This window comes from Aotus nancymaae, unplaced genomic scaffold (assembly GCF_030222135.1).
Source record: "Aotus nancymaae isolate 86718 unplaced genomic scaffold, 86718_ANA_hifiasm-v0.15.2.pri h1tg000028l, whole genome shotgun sequence".
In the NCBI taxonomy this organism is placed as follows: Eukaryota; Metazoa; Chordata; class Mammalia; order Primates; family Aotidae; genus Aotus; species Aotus nancymaae.
The window spans coordinates 25139080-25164293 of NW_026988441.1; the positions used below are offsets into that span (position 1 = coordinate 25139080).

Below are 25214 nucleotides of genomic sequence, written 5' to 3' on the forward strand. Positions count from 1 at the left end.
AACATGGTGAAACCCCATCCCTACTAAAAATACAAAAAGTAGTCAGGCATGGTGGTGTGTGCCTGTAATCTCAGCTTCTCAGGAGGCTGAGGCAGGAGAATTGCTTAAACCTAAGAGGTGGAGATTGCATAATGCTCTCCAGCCTGGGTGACAGAGGGAAACTTCATTTCAAAAAAAAAATTGTTGAACATGGGAAATATCTTGACCTTTGCATAAAACTGATTTTTCTTTTCTTTCTCTCTCCCTCCCTCCCTCCCTCCCTCCCACCCTTTCTTCCTTTCTTTCCTTTCTTGATGGAGTCTCAGTCACTTGCCCAGACTGGAGTGCAATGGTGCAATCTCAGCTCACTGCAACCTCTACTTCTTGGGTTCCAGTGATTCTCCTGTCTCAGCCTCCGGAATAGCTGGGATTACAGGTGCATGGCCACCATGCCTGGCTTTTTTTTTTTTTTTTTTTTTTTTTTTAAGTAGAGTTGGGGTTTTACCATGTTCCTTAGGCTGGTCTTGAACTCCTGAACGGAGGCAATCCACCCTCCTCGGCCTCCTAAAGTGCTAAGATTATAGACGTGAACCACTGCACCTGATTTTTCTTTATGGTTAAATTCAATCTTTAATGATTCTTGAGGAGCAATATCTCAGCAGTGATGTGTTCTTCTGTGTGCATCAGCACCTCATGAAATTTTTTCTAGTGTAATTGATAATAATTTACTTAGCAAAAGAGCTCTTTTTTCACTATAGAATCAATTATTTTTCTCTATCATTAAGTATCTTTATGCAGCTAATTTGCATAAACCATCACATTTAATCTGGCACCTGCCATTTTTTTCTTATGTTTCTTTCTTTCTTTTTTTTTTTTTTTTTTTGGTGTGACACAAGTCTGTCTTTGGGAAATGAAGGCTCTTACCTTTGTTTACAGGCCAGAAAAATTGGGAAAAAGTCTCTTTCCCTTACTGAATGTTTGACAAGGTAGTCTTCTTGGGTCAAAAACATTGGCATTACTAGTGACCTTGTTAGAATTTTAAAAACTCAGACTTTATTCCAGGTCTTCTGGGGAAAACAAACAAACAAAAAAAAAAACTTCACCACAAGATCTCCAGTTATTGTACTCATTTAAATTTGAGAGGTACTTTCTAAATCAACATTTTTTTGTCTAAAAAATATACACACTCATTATGTTGTAAATATAGCACTCAAAAATGTATGTATTTGTGTTTCTGTCCTTAACTATATACTTTATTATAGAGAAGAGTATTATATATGCACTGGTGTTTTGGATCTTATGCCATTCTCTTCAGAGTAAGAGAATACATTAAAGAAAATTTCTGTGTTGAAAATTATTGGATAATTTCAGTTACCCTTTGTTTGTTGTTGTTGTTTTGAGACAGAGTCTTACTCTGTCACCCAGGTTGGAGTGCAGTGGCAAGATCTCAGGTCACCGCAACCTCTGCCTCCTGGGTTCAAGCTATTCTCCTGCCTCCTGAGTAGCTGGGATTACAGGTGTGTGCTACCATGCCCAGATAGTTTTTGTATTTTTAGTAAAGTCCGACTTTCACCATGTTGGTCAGGCTGGTCTTGAACTCCTGACCTCGTGATCCACCCACCTGGGATTACAGACATGAGCCACCACACCCAGACTAATTTCAGTTATTCTTATAAGTCAGAATCAATTCTCTTTATTCTCTTGTTTAACCTTAATTCAAATAATAAATTCTGCCCATGGCCACTTGGTAAATATATGTGTCTATGTGTTTTTCAGGAGACACTGACATTTAGGGATGTGGCCATAGAATTCTCTCTGGAAGAGTGGCAATGCCTGAACCCTGCTCAGCAGAATTTATATAGAAATGTGATGTTAGAGAACTACAGAAACCTGGTCTTCTTGGGTGAGAATAACTTTAATACACAATTCTTAGTATACCCTAAAAGTTGATGTCTTTTATTTTTTATTTTGTAATTTATGCTTTGTATAAATGTTTCTGATCCTTATTTTAAGAAAATCTTGATGATTTGTCTGTGTAGAAAAGAATTTCTTCAACATGTTTTATCTTCACCTACACTCCACATTTCTAAAATTTAGTGGCATAAAATACTATTGCCCATATCTTTTTTTTTTTTTTTTTTTTTTTTGAGAGAGTCTTGCTCTTGTCACCCAGACTGGAGTGTAGTGGTGTGACCTTGGCTCATGGTAACCTCTGCCCCCTGGATTCAAGCAATTTTCCTGCCTCAGCCTCCTGAGTAGCTGGGACTACAGGTGCGCACCACCATGTCTGGCTAATTTTTGTATTTTTAGTAGAGAAGGGTTTTTACCAGTTTAGCTAGGATGTAATTGGCCCTCCTTGGCCTCCCAAAGTGCTGGGAATACAGGCGTGAGCCACCATACCCAGATGCCCATATCTTAGTATCTATTTGCCCTGTGGCTCACGCCTGTAATCCCAGCACTTTGGGAGGCCGAGGCGGGTGGATCACGAGGTCAAGAGATTGAGACCATCCTGGTCAACATGGTGAAACCCCATCTCTACTAAAAATACAAAAAATTAGCTGGGCACGGTGGTGCGCGCCTGTAATCCCAGCTACTCAGGAGGCTGAGGCAGGAGAATTGGCTGAACCCAGGAGGTGGATGTTGCGGTGAGCCAAGATCGCGCCATTGCACTCCAGCCTGGGTAACAAGAGCGAAACTCCGTCTCAAAAAAAAAAATACCTATTTGCCACCGTCAACATTTTTTTTTTTTTTCAATTTTCTGTGCGGCACCTCCGACCACCATCAATTTTTGATTCATGAGTACCAGGTAGTAAAATGAAGGGACCTGAAAATTTAAAATATTTCCTAAATATTTAGAGATGTCTCTCATTAATTAGTAGTTTGGGATCAATTTTCTAGAATATTCTATCATATCGTTTTTACTGAGTACAGTACTAGGTTGGTAATTAGAGACTGTAAGAAAGATTTATGTTATTTATTTTTAATAAAGCAGGTATTGCTGTCTCTAAGCAAAACCCGATCACCTGTCTGGAGAAAGGAAAAGAGCCCTGGAATATGAAGAGATATGAGATCATGGCCAAACCCACAGGTAGGTGAGAGTAAATACAACAAACAACACAGATGAGAGGTCCAAAGATCAAACAAACAAAAAGCCAGTTCTTACAACATGATTTGGGCAGCTGCGTTGCAAAGCAAATAGTTTCTGGGAGGCCTGAGTATTTTCTTAAATTTTTCTCTTACATAGGGGCATCTTCTGTCTTACGCTGTTAAATTATCTAAGAATTCTACTTTTCCTTGGGTGATCTTCCTTCACGTTTACAGTGAGAGCCAGGTGAAGGCCAGCAGACCACAAGGTCTGGAGTTCGAGACCAGCCTTGACAACATGGTGAAACCCCATCTCTACTAAAAATACAAAAATTAGTCCAATGTGGTTGTGGGCGCCTTTAATCCTAGCTGCTTGGGAAGCTGTGGCAGAAGAATCACTTGAACTCAGGAGGCAGAGGTTTCAGTTAGCTGAGATCATGCCACTGCACTCCAGCCTGGGTGTCAGAGTGAGATTCCGTCTAAAAAAAGAGGACCGTACATCTATCTTCTTTTTCATTTTTTGGGAGACACAAATATCTGCATAATTTTGAAAAACTCCATGTTAAACTATTTTTTAGTTCTCTTTTTGCATCATGTCTAAGATGTGTGAGAGTAGTGGTTTCTGTTCCATTAAAGGTTTCTTTGTGAATTTTTCTGCACATTCCATTCTGTTTGTATTATTATAGTCTTAAAATACAGTGTGAAATTGTAAATTATGATGTCCCTCTACTTTGTTCTTTTTTTTTTTTTTTTTAACTTTTTTAGTTTTTTTAAAGATGGAATTTCTCCATGATGGCCAGGCTGGTCTTGAACTCCTGACTTCAGGTGATCCACCCATCTCAGCCTCCCAAAGTGCTAGGATTACAGGTGTGAGCCACTGCGCCCAGCCTTACTTTGTTCTTTTTTCTCAAGAGTGCTTTTGCTATTTGAAGTTTATTGTAGTTTCTTATAAATTTTAAATTGTATTTTCTATTACTGTGAAAAAATGCAACTGGAATTTTGATTGGGAGTTTATTGAATATATAGATTACTTTAGATAATCTGGCAATTTAACAATATTCTTTCAATCCATAGACTTGAAAGGTGGGAAAAGGCAGAGGTTGTGGTGAGCCGAGATCATGCCACTGTATTCCTGCCTGGGCAACAAGAGCAAAACTCCATCTCAAAAAAAAAAGATCCAGATAACAATATTTGACTGTGTACTGATGGAAGGCAAGTACTTCAAATAATTTGGCATGCACTGTGTGGCATGCCAAAGTCAGTCTCACTAGGTCACCAGGCTAGTGTGCAATGGCCTGATCTCAGCTCACTGCAACCTCCGCTTCCTGAGTTCAAATGATTCTCCTGCCCCAGCCTCCCGAGTAGTTGGGATTACAGGCATGTGCCACCACGTGCTAATGTTTGTATTTTTAGTAGAGTTACGAGGTTTCACCATGTTGTCCAGACTGGTCTCGATCTTGTGACCTCGTGATCCGTCCACCTCTGCCTCTCAAAGTGTTGGGATTACAGGTGTGAGCAACTGTACCTGGCCAAAATGAAATATTTTTAAATTTATTTTTGTCTTTTTAAATTTCTTTGATTGATACATATTTCACTGTAAAGATTTTTTACCTTCTTGGTTGAATTTGTTCTCAGAAATTTAATGCTATTATAAATAAGATTTTTTTTTCTCTACTGTATCAGTTTAAGTGCATGGAACCATAACTTCCATGTTAATTTTGTGTTTTGTTAAGTTATTGACTGAATTTATTAGTTTAGACAAATTTTAATGTACTGTGTATTTTTATATATATATAAGATTATACAATCCACAAACATCAACTTTTTACTTAATTTCTCTTCAATTCCAATTTTTTTTTTTTTTTTTTTTTGGGAGACAGAGTCTCACTCTCCCACCCAGGCTGGAGTGCAGTGGTGTAATCTTGGCTCACTGTAACCTCTGCCGCTCAAGTTCAAGCAGTTCTCCTGCCTGAGTCTCCCAAGTAGCTGGGATTACAGGTGCCTGTCACCTCACCCACTAATTTTTGAATTTTTAGTAGAGACAGAGTTTCAGCATCTTGGCCAGGCTGGTGTTGAACTCTTGACCTCATGATCTACCTGCAAATGGGTCCCTCTGGGTTTGTAGTGGAGGGATTGTAGCTTGGTCACAAGGCTGCTGTGTCTGCCCTAGGGTCCACCTTTATTTATTTCTTTTTTTTTTTGAGACGGAGTTTCGCTCCTGTTACCCAGGCTGGAGTGCAATGGCGCGATCTCGGCTCACCACAACCTCCGCCTCCTGGGTTCAGGCAATTCTCCTGCCTCAGCCTCCTGAGTAGCTGGGATTACAGGCACGCGCCACCATGCCCAGCTAATTTTTTGTATTTTTAGTAGAGACGGGGTTTCACCATGTTGACCAGGATGGTCTCGATCTCTTGACCTCGTGATCCACCAGCCTCAGCCTCCCAAAGTGCTGGGATTATAGGCGTGAACCACTGCCCCCGGCTCGGGTCCACCTTTAGATGGCTTGTTACAAAGGCCTTGGTTAATTGTAATTCCCATTCTAATTTTGGACAGATTGACTATTCTTCAGGACTTTGATCTGTAGGGCAGACACAGGGCAGATTTCTGCAATTGGGTCCATAATTACCCTTATATCAGTATGTGAATGGGTATGGTTTTCACTGAATACCAGAGAGAATTTCCTCACATTGCTGTGTGGGTTTCTATTTAGGCAAAACTGGTCATGAACTGTGGCTCAGAGATGTGGAACTGAGTCATTGAACTGCTTCTGGGACCACAGTAAAAACCAAGCTCTGTAGGCCTGCCTGCATGACTGCAAATTGGTATCTTCCTCCAGGTCTCTGAAAAAGCAGGACCTCTCCCAGACTGTAACTAGGAGAAGACTGTAACTAGAGTAAACTTCAGAAATCTCAGTGGGACCAAGTTGGTTGGGCCATTTCTTGGTCTGTAACCAAGGCCAGGGGTCCTGTAGTTTCCTATCTAAATAAGAACCTGTCCTCTGAAAAGAATACTCCTCAATCTTGGGCTTTAGCAAAGTTTCACAACTCCCTCCCTGGATCTCAAAGCTCTCTTAAAGGCACTTACTTTGGAGATGTGGTTGTGCTTATCACCCAGGGTAGTCTTGAAATCGTGGCCTGCAGAAATTTTACAACCTCAGTGTACCATGTAGCTGTCATTACACATGTGAGCCATAATGCCTGGCTCTCTCATGAAGGAATTTTTGTTAGGGATGACTGAAAAATTTTTTTTGCTGTGGGGAGGATAATCAAATACAGCACCTTTTATTTATTATTATTATTTGAGATGGAGTCTCACTCTGTCGTGAGGTTAGAGTGCAGTGTTGCAATCTTGGCTCACTGCAACCTTTGCCTCCTGGAATCAAGTGATTCTCCTGCCTCAGCCTCCGGAGTAGCTGGGACTACAGGAGTGTGCCACCACACCCAGCTAATTTTTGTGTTTTTAGTAGAGACGAGGTTTCACCATGTTGGCCAGGATGGTCTCAGTCTCTTGATCTCATGATCTGCCTGCTTCAGCCTCCCAAAGTGCTGGGATTACAGGCATGAACCACTGCGCCTGGTCAATGAGCACCTTTTATTTTTTTATGTCACTGATATTACTTTTTCTATACATTTTTACTTCATATTTTTTTTGTTTCAAATATCTGTAATTTTAGATTCAAATATTTAGAACAATATTGTAGAATTTATGTTATGCCCGAAGTAAATTAGATAATTTGTAGGCACTCCATATTACTAAAATGGTTACTTATAAATTAAGTTTGTTGCAGGTAAAAAGGAATTATAGGATTTTCACCCAGTTTCTTCAGCATACATCTAAATGGTAACATAATTTATTTCTGAATATTTGGTTTACATATTAGAGGCTCTAACTCTGTTCTTCAAAATATAAGTTTTAATTTAGCAATATAATTTATTCTTTGCTTCTAAAGTGGGATTACAGCAGTTTCATTTTGTGTAAGAATAGCATATATTTAAAAATTATCACATTTCTTCAACTGCTTTTATTAAACTTTCTCATTAGAATATTCTATTTATAAATATAATGCATGTTCTGTGAAATTTTACTGCCACACAGTGCATGCCAAATTATTTGAAGTACTTGCCTTCCATCAGTACACAGTCAAATATTGTTATCTGGATCTTTTTTTTTTGAGATGGAGTTTTGCTCTTGTTGCCCAGGCAGGAATACAGTGGCATGATCTCGGCTCACCACAACCTCTGCCACCCAAATAGCTGGGATTAAAGGCCTGTGCCACCGCACCCAGCTAATTTTGTATTTTTAGTAGAGACAAAGTTTCTTTATGTTGATCAGGCTGCTCTCAAACTTCCAACCTCAGGTGATCCACTGGCCTCAGCCTCTCAAAATGCTGGGATTATAGGCATGAGCCACTGCGCAAACAATTCTCTTTTTTTTTTTTTTTCTTTTTTTTTTTTTTTTTTTTTTTTTTGAGACAGGGTTTCGCCCTTGTTACCCAGGGTGGAGTGCAATGGCGCCATCTCGGCTCACCGCAACCTCCGCCTCCTGGGTTCAGGCAATTCTCCTGCCTCAGCCTCTTGAGTAGCTGGGATTGCAGGCACGCGCCACCATGCCCAGCTAATTTTTTGTATTTTTAGTAGAGACGGGGTTTCACCATGTTGACCAGGATGGTCTCGATCTCTTGACCTCGTGATCCACCCGCCTCGGCCTCCCAAAGTGCTGGGATTATAGGCGTGAGCCACCGCGCCCGGCCGGCAACAATTCTCTTTTAATAGTAAATCAATATTGCATACCAGATTTTATGAGTAAACATGTTTTTTATTGTTGTGCAGTTTCATAGTAGTGTTTTTTTTTAGTGTAGGTTTCTTAACATCAGCATATTGTGTTTTTAGTTTTTCTTATATAATTTTAGCCAATTTGCAACTTTGTTTGTATGCTTTAAGTCAATTTGAGGTTTGAGAGATAAATCAGCCATATGTCTATCATAATCAGATTATATATATGTGTTTGTTTATAAATATGACCCCAATATTGGTTATGGCCTAGCTGATTTTTTCTTTCTTTTAAATTATTTTTATTTTTTGCGACGAAGTCTTGCTCTGTCACCCAGGCTGAAGTGCAGTGGCACAATTTCAGCTCACAGCAACCTCCGCTTCCCAAGTTCAAGCCATTCTCCAGCCTCAGCCTCCCAAGCAGCTGGGATTACAGGCGCCTGCCACCTAACCCAGCTAATTTTTGTATTTTTAGTAGAGATGGTGTTTCACCATGTTGGCCAGGCTGGTTTTGAACTCCTGACCTCAGGTGATCTGCCCGCCTCAGCCTCCCAAAGTGCTGGGATTGCAGGCATGATATACCTTGCCTGGCCAAAGCTTACAGCACCCAGTATTCCCAGGCAATCTTCTATCTAAGTCTCAGTAAGGCCTGACCCTGCTTAGCTTCCAAGATTGGACATGGTTAGAAGGCTATGGCTGTAATTGTCAGCCTCTGATTTAATTTTATTATTTGGCCAGAAGTCCTTCAGGAGCAGATTGCGCAATTTTCATGTAGTTGTGTGTTTTGGAGTGAGTTTCATATTCTTGAGTTTTTGTTGTTGTTGTTTTTGTTGTTTTTTGAGACAGAATCTTACTCTGTCACCCAGGCTGGAGTGCAGTGGCATGATCTTTGTCCACTGTTACTTCTGCCTCCTGGCTTCAAGTGATTCTTGTGCCTCAGTCTCCTGAGTAGCTAAGATTACAGGCATGTGCCACCCTGCTCAGCTAATTTTTTGTATTTTTCCTAGAGATGGGGTTTCACCATGTTGGCCAGGCTGACCCCAACCTCCTGATACCAAGCAGTCTACCCACATTGGCCTCTAATCAAGACCTTTTAGGCCAACATGGTGAAACCCTGTTTCTACTAAAAATTAAAAAACAACAACAACAACAAATAGCTGGGCATGGTGACATTGCGCCCATAGTCCCAGCTATTCAGGAGGCTGAGGCAGGAGAATCACGTGAACCAGAAGGTGGAGGTTCCGAGATCGCACCGCTGCACTCCAGCCTAATGACAGAGCAAGAATCAGTTTTTAAAAAAGTGCTGGGATTGCAGGCATGAGCTGTTGTGCCTGGTGAGTTTCTTGCTCTTGAGTTTTAATTTGATTTCACTGCCGTCTGAGAGACTGTTTGTGATGATTTCAGTTCTTTTGCATTTCCTGAGTAGTGTTTTATTTCCAATTATGTGATCAGTGTTAGAATTAAGTGCCATGTGGACCTTAAACAAATGTGTATTGTGTTGTTTGTGGCTGGAGAATTCTCTAGATATCTATCAGGTCTACTTGACCCACAGCTGAGTTCAGGTCCTAAATATTCTTGTTACTTTTCTGACTCAATGATCTGTATAATATTAACAGTGGAGTGTTAAAGTCTCTCACTGTTATTAAGCAGGAGTAATGTTTTTTTCTTCCCATATTTAGTGCTTTTTTTAGGAGTTCTATCAAGGCAGGCTTGGTGGCGATGTATTCCTTCAGCATTTGCTTGTCTGAAAAGAATTTTACTTTTCTTATGAAGATTTAGAAATGTTACGGTTTTATTTGCTTCTTGTATCTTTGTTCCTCATTTTCTCTTTTTCTGTGTTTGTGCCTTTTTTATACCTATCTTGATATGTTTTTACTTCTTCCTTATTTTCATTTACCTGTGCAAATATATTCTTTTTGTTTGTTTGTTTCACTGTATAGGAAAGTCTTCTGCCAGCTATGCAGATATATTCTTGGTGGTACCTTGGGGATTATGTAAAACATCTAAAAGATAAAACAATGTATTTTAATCTGGTAAAAAATGAACTTTAGTTGCATTCAAAAATTTTTTCTCATTACGTCTGCCTCAAATTTGTAAGTGATGTTGGTAATTATATACATTATATTGTATATTGACAAATGTTTATAATGATTTCTATGCTTTTACCTTTCAAATTTTAGAGAAGGGCCGGGCGCGGTGGCTCATGCCTGTAATCCCAGCACTTTGGGAGGCCGAGGCGGGTGGATCACAAGGTCAAGAGATCGAGACCATCCTGGTCAACAAAGTGAAACCCTGTCTCTACTAAAAATACAAAAAATTAGCTGGGCATGGTGACACATGCCTGTAATCCCAGCTACTCGGGAGGCTGAGGCAGGAGAATTGCCTGAACCCAGGAGGTGGAGGTTGCGGTGAGCCGAGATCGCGCCATTGCACTCCACCCTGGGTAACAAGAGCGAAACTACGTCTCAAAAAAAAAAAAAAAAAGGGCCGGGCGCAGTGGCTCAAGCCTGTAATCCCAGCACTTTGGGAGGCAGAGGCGGGTGGATCACGAGGTCGAGAGATCGAGACCATCCTGGTCAACATTGTGAAACCCCATCTCTACTAATACAAAAAAATTAGCTGGGCATGGTGGCGCGTGCCTGTAATTCCAGCTACTCAGGAGGCTGAGGCAGGAGAATTGCCTGAACCCAGGAAGCGGAGGTTGCGGTGAGCCGAGATCGCGCCATTGCACTCCAGCCTGGAGTGCAAACGAGAGCGAAACTCCGTCTAAAAAAAAAAAAATTTTTTTTTAGAGAATATTTTAAAATGTTTTTGTATCATTATTATGCTAAGAAATTCCATTTTTTGTTGCATGTACATTTCTGTCCCAGAGAATAATGTATTTTATATGATTGTGCTATTTTGTTAAATCATGTTATTTTGAGTAGAAGCAGCTGCTTTCAGCACCTTTTCTTTTTAGGGCATATGAAGTACAAATATACTTTTCAGAATTTGGTTATTTTTGAAGTTTATTCTTTTATTTGGCAGGACAGATATGCTGATGGTATTATTCTCATTTTATATCTTTTTTTGTTGTTTTTTTTCCCAGGGCTTTGACTATATCACACAGTTTCCTTTTAGCCTGCAAAGTTTGTTGACAGTTCAGCGGCTATCTCATAAGACTATGCTTATAAATGACACATCATTTTTATCTTACAACTTCATCCTCTTCTTGTCTGTGACTTTTTTGAAATTGTGCTTATATGTGTTTGTTATAAATATCTTTGTGTGTACCTTACTCTGTTTGTTGAGCTGCTGCTGCTGCTTTTTTTCTTTTTGAGATGAAGTCTCACTCTATCACCCAGGCTGGAGTGGAGTGACATGATGTTGGCTCACTGAAACCTCTGCCTCCTGGGTTCAAGTGATTCTCCTGCCTCAGCCTTCTGAGTAGCTGGGAGTACAGGCGCATGCCACCATGCCTGGCTAATTTTTTGTATTTTCAATAGAGATGGGGTTTCACCATGGTAGCCAGGATGGTGTTGATCTCCTGACCTCATGATCCACCTGCCTCGGCCTCCCACAGTGCTGGAATTACAGGTGTGAGCCACCGCGCCCAGCCCGAGCTTCTTCATTTTGATGTTTTTTTTTCTTTAAGAATTTTTTAGTTATGGCCAGGAGTGGTGGCTCACGGCTGTAATCCAAGCACTTTGGAGGCCAAGGTGGGCAGATCACCTGAGGTCAGGAGTTCAAGACCAGCCTGTCCAACATGGTGAAACCCCGTCTTTATAAAAATAAAAAAATTTTAAAAAAGAATTTTTTAGTGATATTTTCTATGTTTCTTAACTTTACAATTTCTGTTTTTTGCATACACACACATATATTGAGACGGAGTCTTGCTCTGTAGCCAGGCTGGAGTACAGTGGCATGATCTCTTCTGACTGCAGCCTCTGCCTGATGGGTTCAAAGAATTCACTTGCCTCAGCCTCCTGAGTAGCTGGAACTATAGGTGCGCACCACCACACCTGGCTAATTTTTTTGTGTGTGTGTGTGTGTGTGTGTATTTTAGTAGAAATGGGGTTTCACCGTGTATCAGGATGGTCTTAATCTCCTGACCTCATGATCTGCCCACCTTATCCTCCCAAAGTGCTGAGATTACAGGTGTGAACCACCATGCCTGGCGATATTTTTGTTCTTATCCTCATTTTATTCTGATTTTCTATAGTTCTTTGTGTTTCTACTTTACTAATTGAGTATTCAATTTATTATTTTCAATTTTTAAAATTAACATACACATCATTTTTATGGTTTCTTCCTGAAAATTTTATAATTTTTTTTGGAACTATTTTGCCATATTTTATATTTATTGTAATCTTTGATTAAGGTTTGGACATTAAATAAAGCTACTTTTCACAATCTTTATAATGTAGCTCTGTCCTGGCATAGTCTGAAAACTATTACCTTGGTTAGAGATTCTGGGATACTCTCAAACAAACATGTTCTTAGAACGCATCTTGTCCAGTTGCTGATGCCTGTAATCCCAGCACTTTGTGAGGCCAAGGTGGGTGGATCACTTGAGGCCAGGAGTTCGAGACCAGCTGGGCCAACATGGTGTAACCCCCATCTCTTTTTTTATTAAAAAGAATGTATTGTCTAAAATTTTGTGTTTAATTTTTAGTTAAGGGAATTGATCTCTGCTTCATCTTAGTAATCATTTGTGACATCTGTTTTCTGTCTGTTGTACTACAGTCTCTCTGTTGCTGTAACATTCACCTTTGGTCTCAGCAAACCCAAACTGTCATTCCAAAATATACCACCATTTCTTCCAGCACTTTATGTTATGGGAGACCAGTTTTTGAAAAGGCCCCTAGAATCAATTAATATAGATGTATGTGCCAGTATTTTGTTTATTAAAAAACCAAAAGTTAGGAATTTACTTTGAAAAGCACTGTGTTATATTGGAGAGCAGAAAGAACTTTGTTGGGTAAATATAACAGACTTTTCTTTTTCTTCTGTGTCTTTGCATTGTACTCACCTGGGGAACTTTACACATTTGTTTTTCTCAAATGATTTTTATTACATTTATATGTCTATGAAGGATTTAGGGCCTGTAGTATTTTATTATGGCATCTTGCTTATGTAGTTTGTATAATATAGATTATTCATAAAGTATGTTTATCTAAATATAGTAAGTTTAATAATTTGTTGTTTTTCTTTCAGCTATGTGTTCTTATTTTCCCAAAAATCTTTGGCCAGAGCAAGACATGAAAGGTTCTTTTAAACAGGTGATACTGAGAAGATATGGAAAATGTGGACATGAGAATTTACAGTTAAGAAAAGGCTCTGCAAGTGTGGATGAGTGTAAGGTGCACAAAGGAGGTTATAATGAACTAAGCCAGTGTTTGACAACTACCCAGAGCAAAGTATTTCAATGTGATAAATATGTAAAAGTCTTTCATAAATTTTTAAATTCAAATAGACATAAGACAAGACATACTAGAAAAAAACCTTTCAAATGTAAAAAATGTGACAAATCATTTTGCATGCTTTTACACCTAAGTCAACATAAAAGAGTTCATACTGGGGAGAATTTGTACCAATGTGAAGAATGTGGCAAAGCCTTTAAGTGGTTCTCAACCTTTACTAGACACAAGATAATTCATACTGGAGAGAAACCCTTCAAATGTGAAGAATGTGGCAAAGCTTTTAAGCAGTCCTCAACCCTTACTACACATAAGATAATTCATACTGGAGAAAAACCCTTCAAATGTGAAGAATGTGGCAAAGCTTTTAAGCACCCCTCAACCCTTAGTACACATAGGATGATTCATACTGGAGAGAAACGCTACAGATGTCAAGAATGTGGCAAAGCCTTCAGCCGGTCCTCACAGCTTACTACACATAAGAGAATTCATACTGGAGAGAAACCCTACAAATGTGAAGAATGTGGCAAAGCCTTTAACCGATTTTCATACCTTACGAAACATAAGATAATTCATACTGGAGAGAAATCTTACAAATGTGAAGAATGTGGCAAAGGCTTTAACTGGTCCTCAACCCTTACTAAACATAAAAGAATTCATACTGGAGAGAAACCCTACAAATGTGAAGAATGTGGAAAAGCCTTTAGTGTGTCTTCAAACCTTACTACACATAAGATGACTCATACTGGGGAGAAACCCTACAAATGTGAAGAATGTGGCAAAGGCTTTAGTTGGTCCTCAACGCTTACTAAACATAAGATCATTCATACTGGAGTGAAACCTTACAAATGTGAAGAATGTGGCAAAGCTTTTAACCAATCCTCAAACCTTACTACACATAAGATAATTCATACTGGAGAGAAGTCTTACAAATGTGAAGAATGTGGTAAAGCTTTTAGCCATTCCTCAATCCTTACTACACATAAGAGAATTCACACCGGAGAGAAACCCTACAAATGTGAAGAATGTGGCATAGCTTTTAACCGATCCTCAAAACTTACTAAACATAAGATAATTCATACTTGAGAGAAATCTTACAAATGTGAAGACCGTGGCAAAGTCTTTAACCAATCCTCAACTCTTAATAAACATGGGAAAATTTATACTGGGAAGAACCCATACCAACTGTGAAGAATGCGGCAGTGCTTTCAACCAGTCCTCATATCTTATTAAAATAATTCATACTACTAAGAAAAATCTACAAGTGTGAAAAATGTGGCAGAGCCTTTAACCAATCTTCAACTTTTTTTTTTTTTTTTTTTTTTTTTGAGACAGAGTCTTGCTCTGTTACCCAGGCTGGAGTACAACGGCACACTCTCGGCTCACTGCAACCTCCACCTCCTAGGTTCAAGCAATTCTCCTGCCTCAGCCTCCCAAGTAGCTGGGATTACAGGTGCGTGCCACCACACCCAGCTAATTTTTGTATTTTATGTATTTTTTTTTTTTTTTTTTTTTTTTTTGAGACGGAGTTTCACTCTCGTTACCCAGGCTGGAGTGCAATGGCGTGATCTTGGCTCACCGCAACCTCCCCCTCCTGGGTTCAGGCAATTATCCTGCCTCAGCCTCCCGAGTAGCTGGGATTACAGGCACGTGCCACTATGCCCAGCTAATTTTTTGTATTTTTAGTAGAGACAGGGTTTCACCATGTTGACCAGGATGGTCTCGATCTCTTGACCTCGTGATCCACCCGTCTCGGCCTCCCAAAGTGCTGGGATTACAGGCGTGAGTCACCGTGCCCGGCGGTATTTTTGTATTTTTAAGTTTCACCATGTTGGTCAGGCTAGTCTCAAACCCCTGACCTCATGATCTGCCCACCTAAGCCTCCCATAGTTCTGCGATTACAGGTGTGAGCCACTGTGCCCAGCTAAATCCTCAACTCTTAACTAAGCATTAAAAAATTTGTACTGTACAGAAATGCCATGTGTGTGAAAAACATGGCAAAGCCTAAAAAAGCCTTTAATTGGTCATCACACTTAATTGTAGGTAAGATAGTGGAGAAAATGCCTACATGTGTGAACAATGTGGCAAAACTTTTAACCATTGCTCACACATTATTGCACCGGAAAGCATTTACAATTCAGATAAATTCTACAAATATAAAGACTGAAAAGGTCATTAATATCTGCTCACATCTTAACACAGAGAGTAATAAAAGCATTATACATACAATTACTGTCAGAAGATCTTTCAGATAATAAAAGCTTTTGGCCAGGTGCAGTGGCTCATGCCTGTAATCCCAGCAGTTTGGGGGGCTAAGACAGGTGGATAATGAGGTCAGGAGTTTGAGACCTTTGAGGTTCTGTCAGGATGGTGAGAGAAACTGTAAAATTAAAGAATATAAGCACACACCCTCTTGGAAGGCCTGGGGGTTTACATAAAGGGTTTGGCTGAAGGCAGAATTATCTTAAAAGCTTAGGGTGTGGATACAAAGGAATGTAGAATACTTTAAATAGCTTGTTTCCTCATGTGGTTCTAAGATCAACCTATGATCAACTGCAGGTGCATAATTGCTCTCTACTCGGGGAGTCAGCAACCAGGTCAATTACCCTCTAGTGATGTTTCTTTAAGATCTGTGTCATTTAATCTATACCTAATAAATGAGTGTTGCTGGCTGATTGGGGCCTTGGCTGTGACTCTTTGCAGCACTTTTCTTGGTGTCTGTGAGTGGCCCAGGCCCTCAGCCAGACTGACAGGCAAAATATCTGTGTCAGTGTACATCTCTCATCTGTTGCCGGGTCAGGGTCTGTGGGTTGGACCCCTTCAGCTGGTGCCGTGTGTGTGAAATGTTGTGAAAGATCGCTACAGACCCCCAAAAATGAAGGTGAAAAGGATTGCATGATCAGTAAGTCATTGGTGCCCACTTGGGATTTCTATGTTGGGGTTGGGGGGCAGAATTGTTCAGGCTAAGGTTTTATCATGGGACAACAGTGTTCAGCTGCTTAAGACTAGTGACGCCTCGATTTCACAGGCTCAATTAAGGGACCTAATGCAAACTGTTGTAACCTTGAACCCCACGCCCTGAGAAGCCCATTGCGACTTCTCTGGCCCCTTCCTGGACCACAGAACCTCACCCGGGAGCTGAATAAATTGGATTCTCATTTTTTCTCACTGGCCTCAGTTTCCTCATTTTAACTCGGCAATATACCTTACAGCTGGTGCCGAAACCCGGGAGGGGTTGTGAGACCCCCTCCTAAAGGGGAAACCGACTCCTCCACCTGAAGCTAGACCAGGGAGCCACTGCGCCGCAAGGTAAGACTTCTGTTACCCATAGCCTCTCCCGCTGCTTGACTCTGGACTCCCTGTCTGTAACCGTGGCCGTGTCAGGGACTCCTCTCTGCCGTGGGCCCAGGGCCCCGGCTCTGTTCAGCTGAGGGCCCAGGGCTCCAGCTCCGCCTCGAGGACCTGAGTGTAGAGGAGACGTCCCTACGCTCTTGTCTTCCCCCCGTAAGGGGTCTGCGGAGGGTCAGGAACCTGAGGGAGACGTCCCCTTCTTCCTGAACCCTCTCTGGTGTCCGGTAGTGTCATCCGGGACGCCTACCGGTCATCTCTGCGGCAGCGGGCAAGACTTGAGTGACTAGAAGCCCTGTTTACTCCTCCAGGCCCTTAAGGCCTAAATTAAACCTTGGCTCCTAACCCCAAAACCTGCCCTTTGGCAAATCAGCTCCCGTTTAATTATATTCTCAATTTCTCTTTCTGTTTCTCCTTCTGTTCCCGAGTGAGTGTGTGAGTGAGTTTTTTTCCCCTTCCAGTAAAATTGTATCCTGCTTTGCAAGTTTTGTAAGTTTACAAATTCTTGTATTCTTGTTCTCTATTGCTAATAACTGTAAGTTTCTACAGTGAAGGTCATAAAAATGCCCAAGCAGGCAGGACTCTAGCTTTCTAAACACTGTATCAAAAAGAAATAGATAAGGCCTGTGCTAAAATCCTTGAGCTCTACAGATAGCAAACATCTGGGTCACATAGCAACTATCACATGTAAGCCTAAGTAAAGTACCTATTACTGCTTAATAAATTGCCTTTGTTCTATGCCTGCAAACTTGTTTTAGTGCCACTGTGTACTTCATGTATAAAAAGCCAAGCCCTGTCTTTGTTAAGTGCTTAATATTAAAATGCTAATCTGCTAAGCCGGTAGCCACCTTAATAAAATCCTCCTGTTTCACAAAAAGAAAAAAAAGAAAAGAAAAGAAAAAAAATCATGGTTAACCAAAAATCCCACCCAAACCCTAAGTCACCACTGGGATGCCTAGTTCTAAACCTACCCAAGCTGGGCCTCTCTATAAAAAACAAAAGGCTACTCTTCCTCTCCACCGTAGCCTGGCCACAGTATCCGCTAAACAACCAGTCCAAGTGGCCTCCAGAGGGCACACTTAACTTTAATGTCCTCACTAATTTAAACAATTTTTGCCAAAGGAAAGGCAAGTAGGCCGAGGTTCCCTACATCCAAGCATTCTGGTATAAAATATGAAAAACTCCCATACGAGACCTGGTAAACTTGGCATTTAAACTTTTTAATGGCCGGGAGGAAAAGGCTAAGGCCATCCACCAGGTCCATTTACAGCAACAGGTGAGCCTCCAAACCCAAGCTATCGTAGCAGCCCTGAGGCCGGCAGCACGCCCAGCATCTGGTGGGGAAAACTCCTCAAAGTTCCTCCAAAAAGGTCCCCTAGAACCCACCCAGACTACTTCAAAGGTCCCTCCCGGGCCCTGCTTCAAATGTGGCCAAAAGGGACACTAGGCCCGGCAGTGCCCCGTCCACGTCCACCTCCCGGACCCTGTCCAATCTGCAAATGAACTGGATGCTAGAAGGTAGACTGCCCATTCTGGACTACAGGCTCACCCCCTGCATCTCCATGTGAAGGGCAGGCCAGTCCAAAGGATGCAGTCCCTTCACTTGAACTCCTTGGCCTCATGAATAATTAACGCAACCCGGACTCGAAGACCCCCATCACCCTTGCTGAGCCCAGGGCGCTACGAAGAGCGGGTAAGTCCATTTCCTTCTTAATGGACATGGGGGTTTCCTATTCTGTATTGCCTTCCTACTCAGAGCCTAGTACACCTTCCCAGGTCTCGGTTGTGGGAATTAACGGGAAGCCCTCCTGTCTCAACCGGACCCATCCTCTAACTTGTTACCTGGAGGGACATCCGTTCACCCACTCCTTCTTAATCATACCCTCGTGCCCAGTCCCCTTACTGGGACGAGATATCCTCCAGACTTTAGGGGCTACCCTCCAACTCATTGGCTCTCCACAGTCCTCCCCATCTTCTACCCATCTCCTGGTATTAACTTTGCACCCAGTCACGATTCCTCGCTTCAACCCCCTATTCCTCCTGAAATGGTTAATCCCTCAGTTATGGGATACTTACAAGCCCATAATTGCCACTCATCACATGCCAGTCAAAATATTCCTCAAGGACCCTACCCATTTTCCCTCCTGTCCTCAGTTTCCCATCTCAAAAACCCACTGCCAAGGCCTAAAGCCTATTATCACTTAACTCCTAGCACAGGGACTCATTCCTACCAGTTCCCCTTGCAACACTCCTATATTGCCAGTTCAAAAGCCGTGCGGCTTTCACCTGGTTCAGGACCTGTGCCTTATCAATGAGGCAGTAATTCCCCTCCACCCTGTAGTTCCCAATCCATACACACTATTATCAAACATTCCCTCCACTACTTCTCATTTTACAGTCCTTAACCTCAAGAATGCCTTCTTTACCATTCCTCTTCACCCTAAGTCCTATTTCCTCTTTGCCTTTACTTAGACCAATCCCGACACTAACCTCTCGCAGCAGTTTAACCTAAACGGTCCTGCCCCAGGGCTTTAGAGACAGCCCTCACATATTTAAAAAAGCATTAGTAGCTAACCTAACCTCTTGCCCCCCTCAGCCTAGTCTCCTCTTACAGTATGTGGACAACCTGCTGCTTTGCAGCCCTTACCTCTCCATGTCACGGCAGCATACTGCCACTCTCCTTAATTTCCTGAGGTCTAGGGGTTACTGGGTTTTCCCTTCCAAAACACAGCTGTCAGCCACCTCGGTTATCTATTTGGGTGTCCACCTTACTCCCCAAACTAAGGGCTTAACAGTAAACCACAAAAAGGCACTACTTACACTGCAGCCCCCAGAAACAGCCAATAAAATCTCTCCCTTTTAAAATTTGTAAAATTTTTCCATCACTAAATTCCTAACTTTGCTGTTCTGGCCAAACCCTTATATGCAGCAGCTAAAGACACCCCCCTGGGACCCTTCTCCCAGCCAGGAGTTGTCAAACAAGCCTTTAAAACCCTGCAGGCTGCCCTGTCCAAGGCACCTCCTCTTCAATTACCGGATCTCACTCATCCATTCCACTTATTCACAGATGAAAAACAAGGAATAGCAGTAAGGGTTTTAACCCAACCTCTGGGCCCCACCTATCAGCCTATAGCCTATTTGTCAAAACAGCTTAACCCTACTGTTAGAGGATGGCAGCCTTGTCTGCAGGCCCTAGGAGCGGCAATGGAACTAACCAAAGAATCCCTAAAACTTATCCTAGGCCAACCCATCTCAGTGTTCTCTCCCCATCGGCTAACTGACCTACTCTCTCACAAGTCTCTCGTGCACCTAGGACCCTCCCATTTACAGGAGTTTCACCTACTCTTCATTAAAAATCCCTCAATCAGCCTCCATCCTACCTCTCTACTCAACCCGGCTACCTTGCTTCCTCTTCCGTCTCACTCTCCCTCTCCAGCCCACTCCTGTCCTGAACTCATAGATACATTAACCAAACCACGTGAAGGCCTAACTGACCTTCCTCTACCTGATCCAGACCTCACTCTATATGTAGATGGGAGTTCTATAATAATGGCTGAGCGACAGCGAAAGGCAGCTTAGGCAGTAGTCATGGATTCAGCCACCCTTGAGGCTTGCCGACTTCCCAATGGAACCACCTCACAAAAAGCGGAGCTCATTGCTTTAACCCGAGCTCTCACGCTCCCACAGGGCAAGTGAGTAAATATTTATACTGATTCAAAATATGCTTTTCTTATCACCCACTGTCATTCTGCTCTCTGGAAAGAACGGGGGTTCCTAACTACAAGAGGATCTCCCATAATTAATGCTACTCAAATCTCTAATCTTCTAAAGGCCCTGTCTCTGCCCAAAGATGTTGCCGTTATTCACTGCCAAGGGCACCAGCCCCAGCAAGATGCTGTCTCCCGGGGTAATGCAAGGGCAGATGCAGCTGCTAGATCCTTAACAGACACCAGGCTAGCCCCTGCCCCGGTCCTTTTCCTCGCCACAGCCACAATGCCTGTCTACTCGCAATCAGAAAGACAGGCTCTTATAACAAAAGGGGGAAACAAATCTAACCAAGGTTAGATTTTCCTAAACAACAAAATTGCCCTTCCCCAGGAACAGGCCTCAAAAATAATTACTGAAATACGTCAATCCTTGCATATAGGGCCCAAGGCATTATGCCGCTTTGTGCAGCCGCTCTTCTTTCTACCAGGCTTACAACAAACAATTGAGCGGGTACACAAAGCATGTGCCACTTGCTCTAAGGTCTCGCCTCAAGGCAGCTTGAGGCCTCAGTTCCCCACTCACCAGATGCGTGGCCAGCTGCCAGCCCAAGACTGGCAAATTGATTTTACTCATATGCCCCCTCAAAAAAAAAAAAAAACAAAAAAACTCCGCTACTTCCTAACTTTCATAAATACCTTTTCTGAATGGATTAAAGCCTTCCCTACCTCCAAAGAAACCACAGACACGGTTGACTCCCTCTTAACTCAGGAAATCATCCCTCGCTTCAGCCTGCCAGTGACCATCCAGTCCAACAACGGCCCGGCCTTCACTGCTCAGGTAGTCCAGCTGGTCGCTGAGTCTCTCAACATTTCATGGAAATTACACGTCCCATACCACCCTCAGTCTTCGGGTAAGGTTGAACGGGCTCACGGCATACTCAAGGACCTAACCAAACTCGCCATAGAAGTAAAACTTTCCTGGCCCACACTTCTACCTCTTGCCCTGGCCTGGGTCCGAGTCACCCTAAGGGAGCCAACGGGTCTCAGCCCCTTTAAGTTGCTGTACGGCAGGCCTTTCCTGGTTTCTCACAATCTCCCAGTACAACCACCCCCTCTGGCCTCATATCTCCCATATCTCTCCCTCCTCCACCACTTACTCAAGGAACACGCGGATCACACTCTCCCTGTAGTCCCAGAATTAAAGGACTTACATCCAACAGTACCTCTTCAGCCAGGGGACAGTGTCCTCCTTCAGTAACTCAAATCAAGGTCTCTGCAGCCCAGGTGGTCAAGACCCCACATTGTTATCCTAACCACCCCAACTGCTGCCAAACTTTTAGGCCACACCTCTTGGTACCATGTGTCCCGCTTCAAGCTGGCCCCTGAAAGTTGCCAGTAGAGGTCCAAATCCTTAGGTCCCACTCGGCTCCGCCTTATGCGTGGCCCCTGCCTACTGCCCTCTAACTCTCCAAACCTTTCTCATTGTGGCCCTTCTAGTCCTTCCCCTTAATTCCAGTCCCCATTATGTCTGGCGGTTCTATCTCCAAGAGTCCTGGACAGATGGCCCCACTACTAAAACTCAATACCTTGCCCAAGCAGACTGCCAGCCCTCAGGCTGCCAATCAGCTATACGATTTAATTTCCCTTTATCCAAGTCCCATATCATAAAAAACTCCTGGAATAATTTTGCCGTCTGCTTTCTATATGATCAAACCTAGGATTATTATCACTGGTGGAGCACCACCTATGGCGGATGCCCATATGCTTCATGTGTTACACACACAACCTACAAACCCGTTAATACCCCAAAAAGTGTATTACTCTCCGGTAACGATCGCCAGGGTGTGGTATCCCTTACTATCCGCGATCCTTAGGATGGGCGATGGGAAAAGGGAACTGCAGGTAAAGTTTACACCTGGGTTACAGACAGCTGCCCCAGTGGTACGTGGCTAATATTTCGGTCCTACATCCGCGTTGTGCCAGTAGAAATAGACCGGCTCAACTCAGTAGGCAACACCATCCTGCAAAATAAAGCCACCCTAACTAAACAGCTCAAACCCTCAGGTAACAATTCCCAACCTTTCTCCTGGCTAACGTTAGTGCAGCAGGGAGCTAATATGTTAAACTTAGCCAAAGCCACAAATTTCACCAACTGTTTTTTATGTGCCTCTCTTAACAAACCCCCCTTAGCCGCAGTTCCCCTCCGAACTGGATTCAACCTGTCACTAAAGTCCACAGGACCTGAGACCACTTTAATGGGGATCCCCTTGTTCAAAATACACTCCCACTCTCTTTCTCTATGTTATGGGACACCTGGCAACCACAGCCTTAAGTGCAACACCACAGTAAATATAAACTCTTCCTTTCATGTGCCTCAAGGGGGGTACTTTTAGTGTAATGGAACCCTAACCAAAATTATCAAAACCTCCTCCCCATTCCCCTGTGTGCCCGTCACCCTAGTCCCACAACTAGAGGTGTATGGGCAAGCTGAATTTCTATCCCTCCTTCCATCTTCCCCTCAGGGCTGAAACAAATGAGCTGTCTTCCTCCCCATAGTAGTTGGCCTCTCCCTAGCCTCCTCTTTAACAGCTGCTGGAATTGGAGGCGACGCCTTAGGCTACAGTATCACTTCAGCTGCTCAACTAGAAAACAAACTCCATGTGGCCATTGAAACATCAGCTGCCTCTCTGGCCTCTCTTCAGCGACAAATTACGTCACTAGCCCAGGTAACTCTCCAAAACCGACGGGCTCTAGACCTACTAATGGCGGAGAAAGGAGGTACCTGTCTGTTTCTCCAGGAACAGTGTTGCTATTACATCAATGAAACAGACCAAGTAGAAGAAAATGTCAATACTCTCTATCGCCTCAAGGAAGACCTCCGAGGAACGCCAAGTGCACCAAACTTTCCTCTTAACTGGTGGCAATCTCCCATATTCACCTGGCTAGCTCCTGTTGTCATTCCCCTAATCATGGTTTGTCTTCTACTAATGCTGGTCCCATTCTTTCTTAGGTTTTTACAAGCTTGCATGAAAGAAATTTCCAGGGTGGCGATAAATCAAATGCTACTTCACCCCTACGTCCAACTCCCAACTGAGGCACCGGCCAACTGACCCCCCCAACTCCGCCCCTGTTCAGCAGGAAGTAGCCAGAAAGAAGCAACGTCCTATATCATCAAAAAGGTCAGAATGTAAGGCCGGCTGCCTCGCTGAAGAGCCAAATGGACACACTTATCTCTCTGTGCTGGCTCCCCACACCTGCTCCTATCTGGTTTCTCCATGCAGGATCCACACGCCCACTCCTTCATCCTCACTCAACCCTTTCAAAATTTAAAAAGCCCGCGGAAGATTTGTCCAATGGCAGTTTAACATTAACCTCGCCAGCCAGTCAGCCTACCAATGAAACTGTCTGCTCTTTGTTTCCCTAACAATCAATCAAATCTCCTTACCAATGAAATTGTCTGCTCTTTGTTTCCCAATGACCAATCCACTACCTCCAATTCTTATAAAACCCCACGCCCTGAGAAGCCCATTGCGACTTCTCTGGCCCCTTCCTGGACCACAGAACCTCGCCCGGGAGCTGAATAAATTGGATTCTCATTTTTTCTCACTGGCCTCAGTTTCCTCATTTTAACTCGGCAATATACCTTACAGTAACCAGGTGGGAAACTTCTTGAGCAGCCAGCACCAGACCCTGCTTGAAACGGGCACTGCCAGTGACTTTCCTGGACTTACTCTGCCCCAATGAATGAGTGCTAAAAGAAGGAGAAGACCCTAAAGGGGTTGCAACTGGGATCTGGAGCCCATTGCCTCTGGGAATAGTGTGGTTAGTCCTCTGGTAGTCTAGCCTATCCTAATGTGCTCACTGGGGTAATTGATTGTGATTACCAAGGTGAGATACTGCTTATAATGAAATGTAAACGTATGCATATTCTTCCCTCTGGATCAAAGATAGCTCAGTTACCGATTTTACCATATTAGGTCCCCAATGCCCATGGAAAGGACAGGGGAAAGGGAAGTTTAGGAAGCACAAGAGTATATTGAAATCAATTACTGATCAGAGGCCCGTAATTACCTTCATCAGAAATAAGACAGGGAGGGGAACATCACACACTGGGGTCAGTTGTGGGGGCTAGGGGAGGGACAGTGGAGGGTGAGGAAGGATAACATGGGGAGAAATGCCAAATGTAGATAATGGGGAAATGGAGGCAGCAAACCACCTTGCCATGTATGTACCTATGCAACAACACTGCAAGATCTACACGTGTACCCCAGAACCTAAAGTACGATTTTAAAAAATCAGAGATAAATAAGAATATTACTCCTTGTAATAAAAGGAAAATAACTCCAGGGCCAAAACAAAAAAAAACCTACTGGACACAGCCAGGCAGAGCATGTACCCCCAACTTGTAGCAATTCAGAAGGAATAAAGGCAGTTATGCAACCTTTAATTATGACCATCCCTGCTAATCTCTGGGCAAAGAACCTATTAGCCCAACGGGGAGTAACTCTGCAGACCCCTTTCTTAAAATGGCCACTGTTATCATTTCTCCCCTACACATGATCCAATTTGGGTAGAACAGTGGCCTCTGAAGGAAGAGAAATTACAGATTGCCCATGAATTAGTTGAAGAGCAATTAAAAGCTGGGCATGTAGAGCAATCTAATAGTTCTTGGAATTCGCCTATTCATTCCTAAAAAGTCTTGAAAATTGACTTTTGCATGACTTACATGCTACTAGTGTCAATTTGCAACCCATGGGAACCCTTCAGCAGGGACTCCCTTCCCCTGTTCCTCAAGAACAGGGGAACCCAATTCCTCAAGATTGGCCTGTAATCATTATTGACTTAAAGGACCATTTTTATACAATTTCCCTAGTAGAACAACACAGAAAAATTTGCGTTTGCAATACAAGCTATCAATAATGAAAGGC

General features: G+C 42.8%; 2 protein-coding genes across 5 annotated transcripts in view; one reads left to right on the forward strand and one right to left on the reverse strand.

Annotated features, from left to right (window-relative positions):
- The window catches only part of LOC135276766 (mitochondrial mRNA pseudouridine synthase RPUSD3), a 132667-nt gene that overhangs the window by 12687 nt on the left and 94766 nt on the right, over nucleotides 1–25214 (reverse strand). The window lies entirely within an intron of this gene.
- On the forward strand, nucleotides 1734–23892 carry LOC105726278 (zinc finger protein 431-like). 2 transcript variants are annotated; one of them, XM_064381574.1, is made up of 4 exons: nucleotides 1734–1882; nucleotides 2969–3067; nucleotides 13029–14684; nucleotides 16444–23892. In XM_064381574.1, exons 1-3 carry the CDS (start codon nucleotides 1735–1737, stop codon nucleotides 14315–14317), a joined length of 1536 nt encoding a protein of 511 aa, XP_064237644.1. In that variant the 5' UTR covers nucleotide 1734; the 3' UTR covers nucleotides 14318–14684; nucleotides 16444–23892. The 2 variants fall into 2 exon arrangements, with proteins under 2 accessions (XP_064237644.1, XP_064237645.1); XM_064381575.1 differs by having other exon boundaries at nucleotides 2972–3067.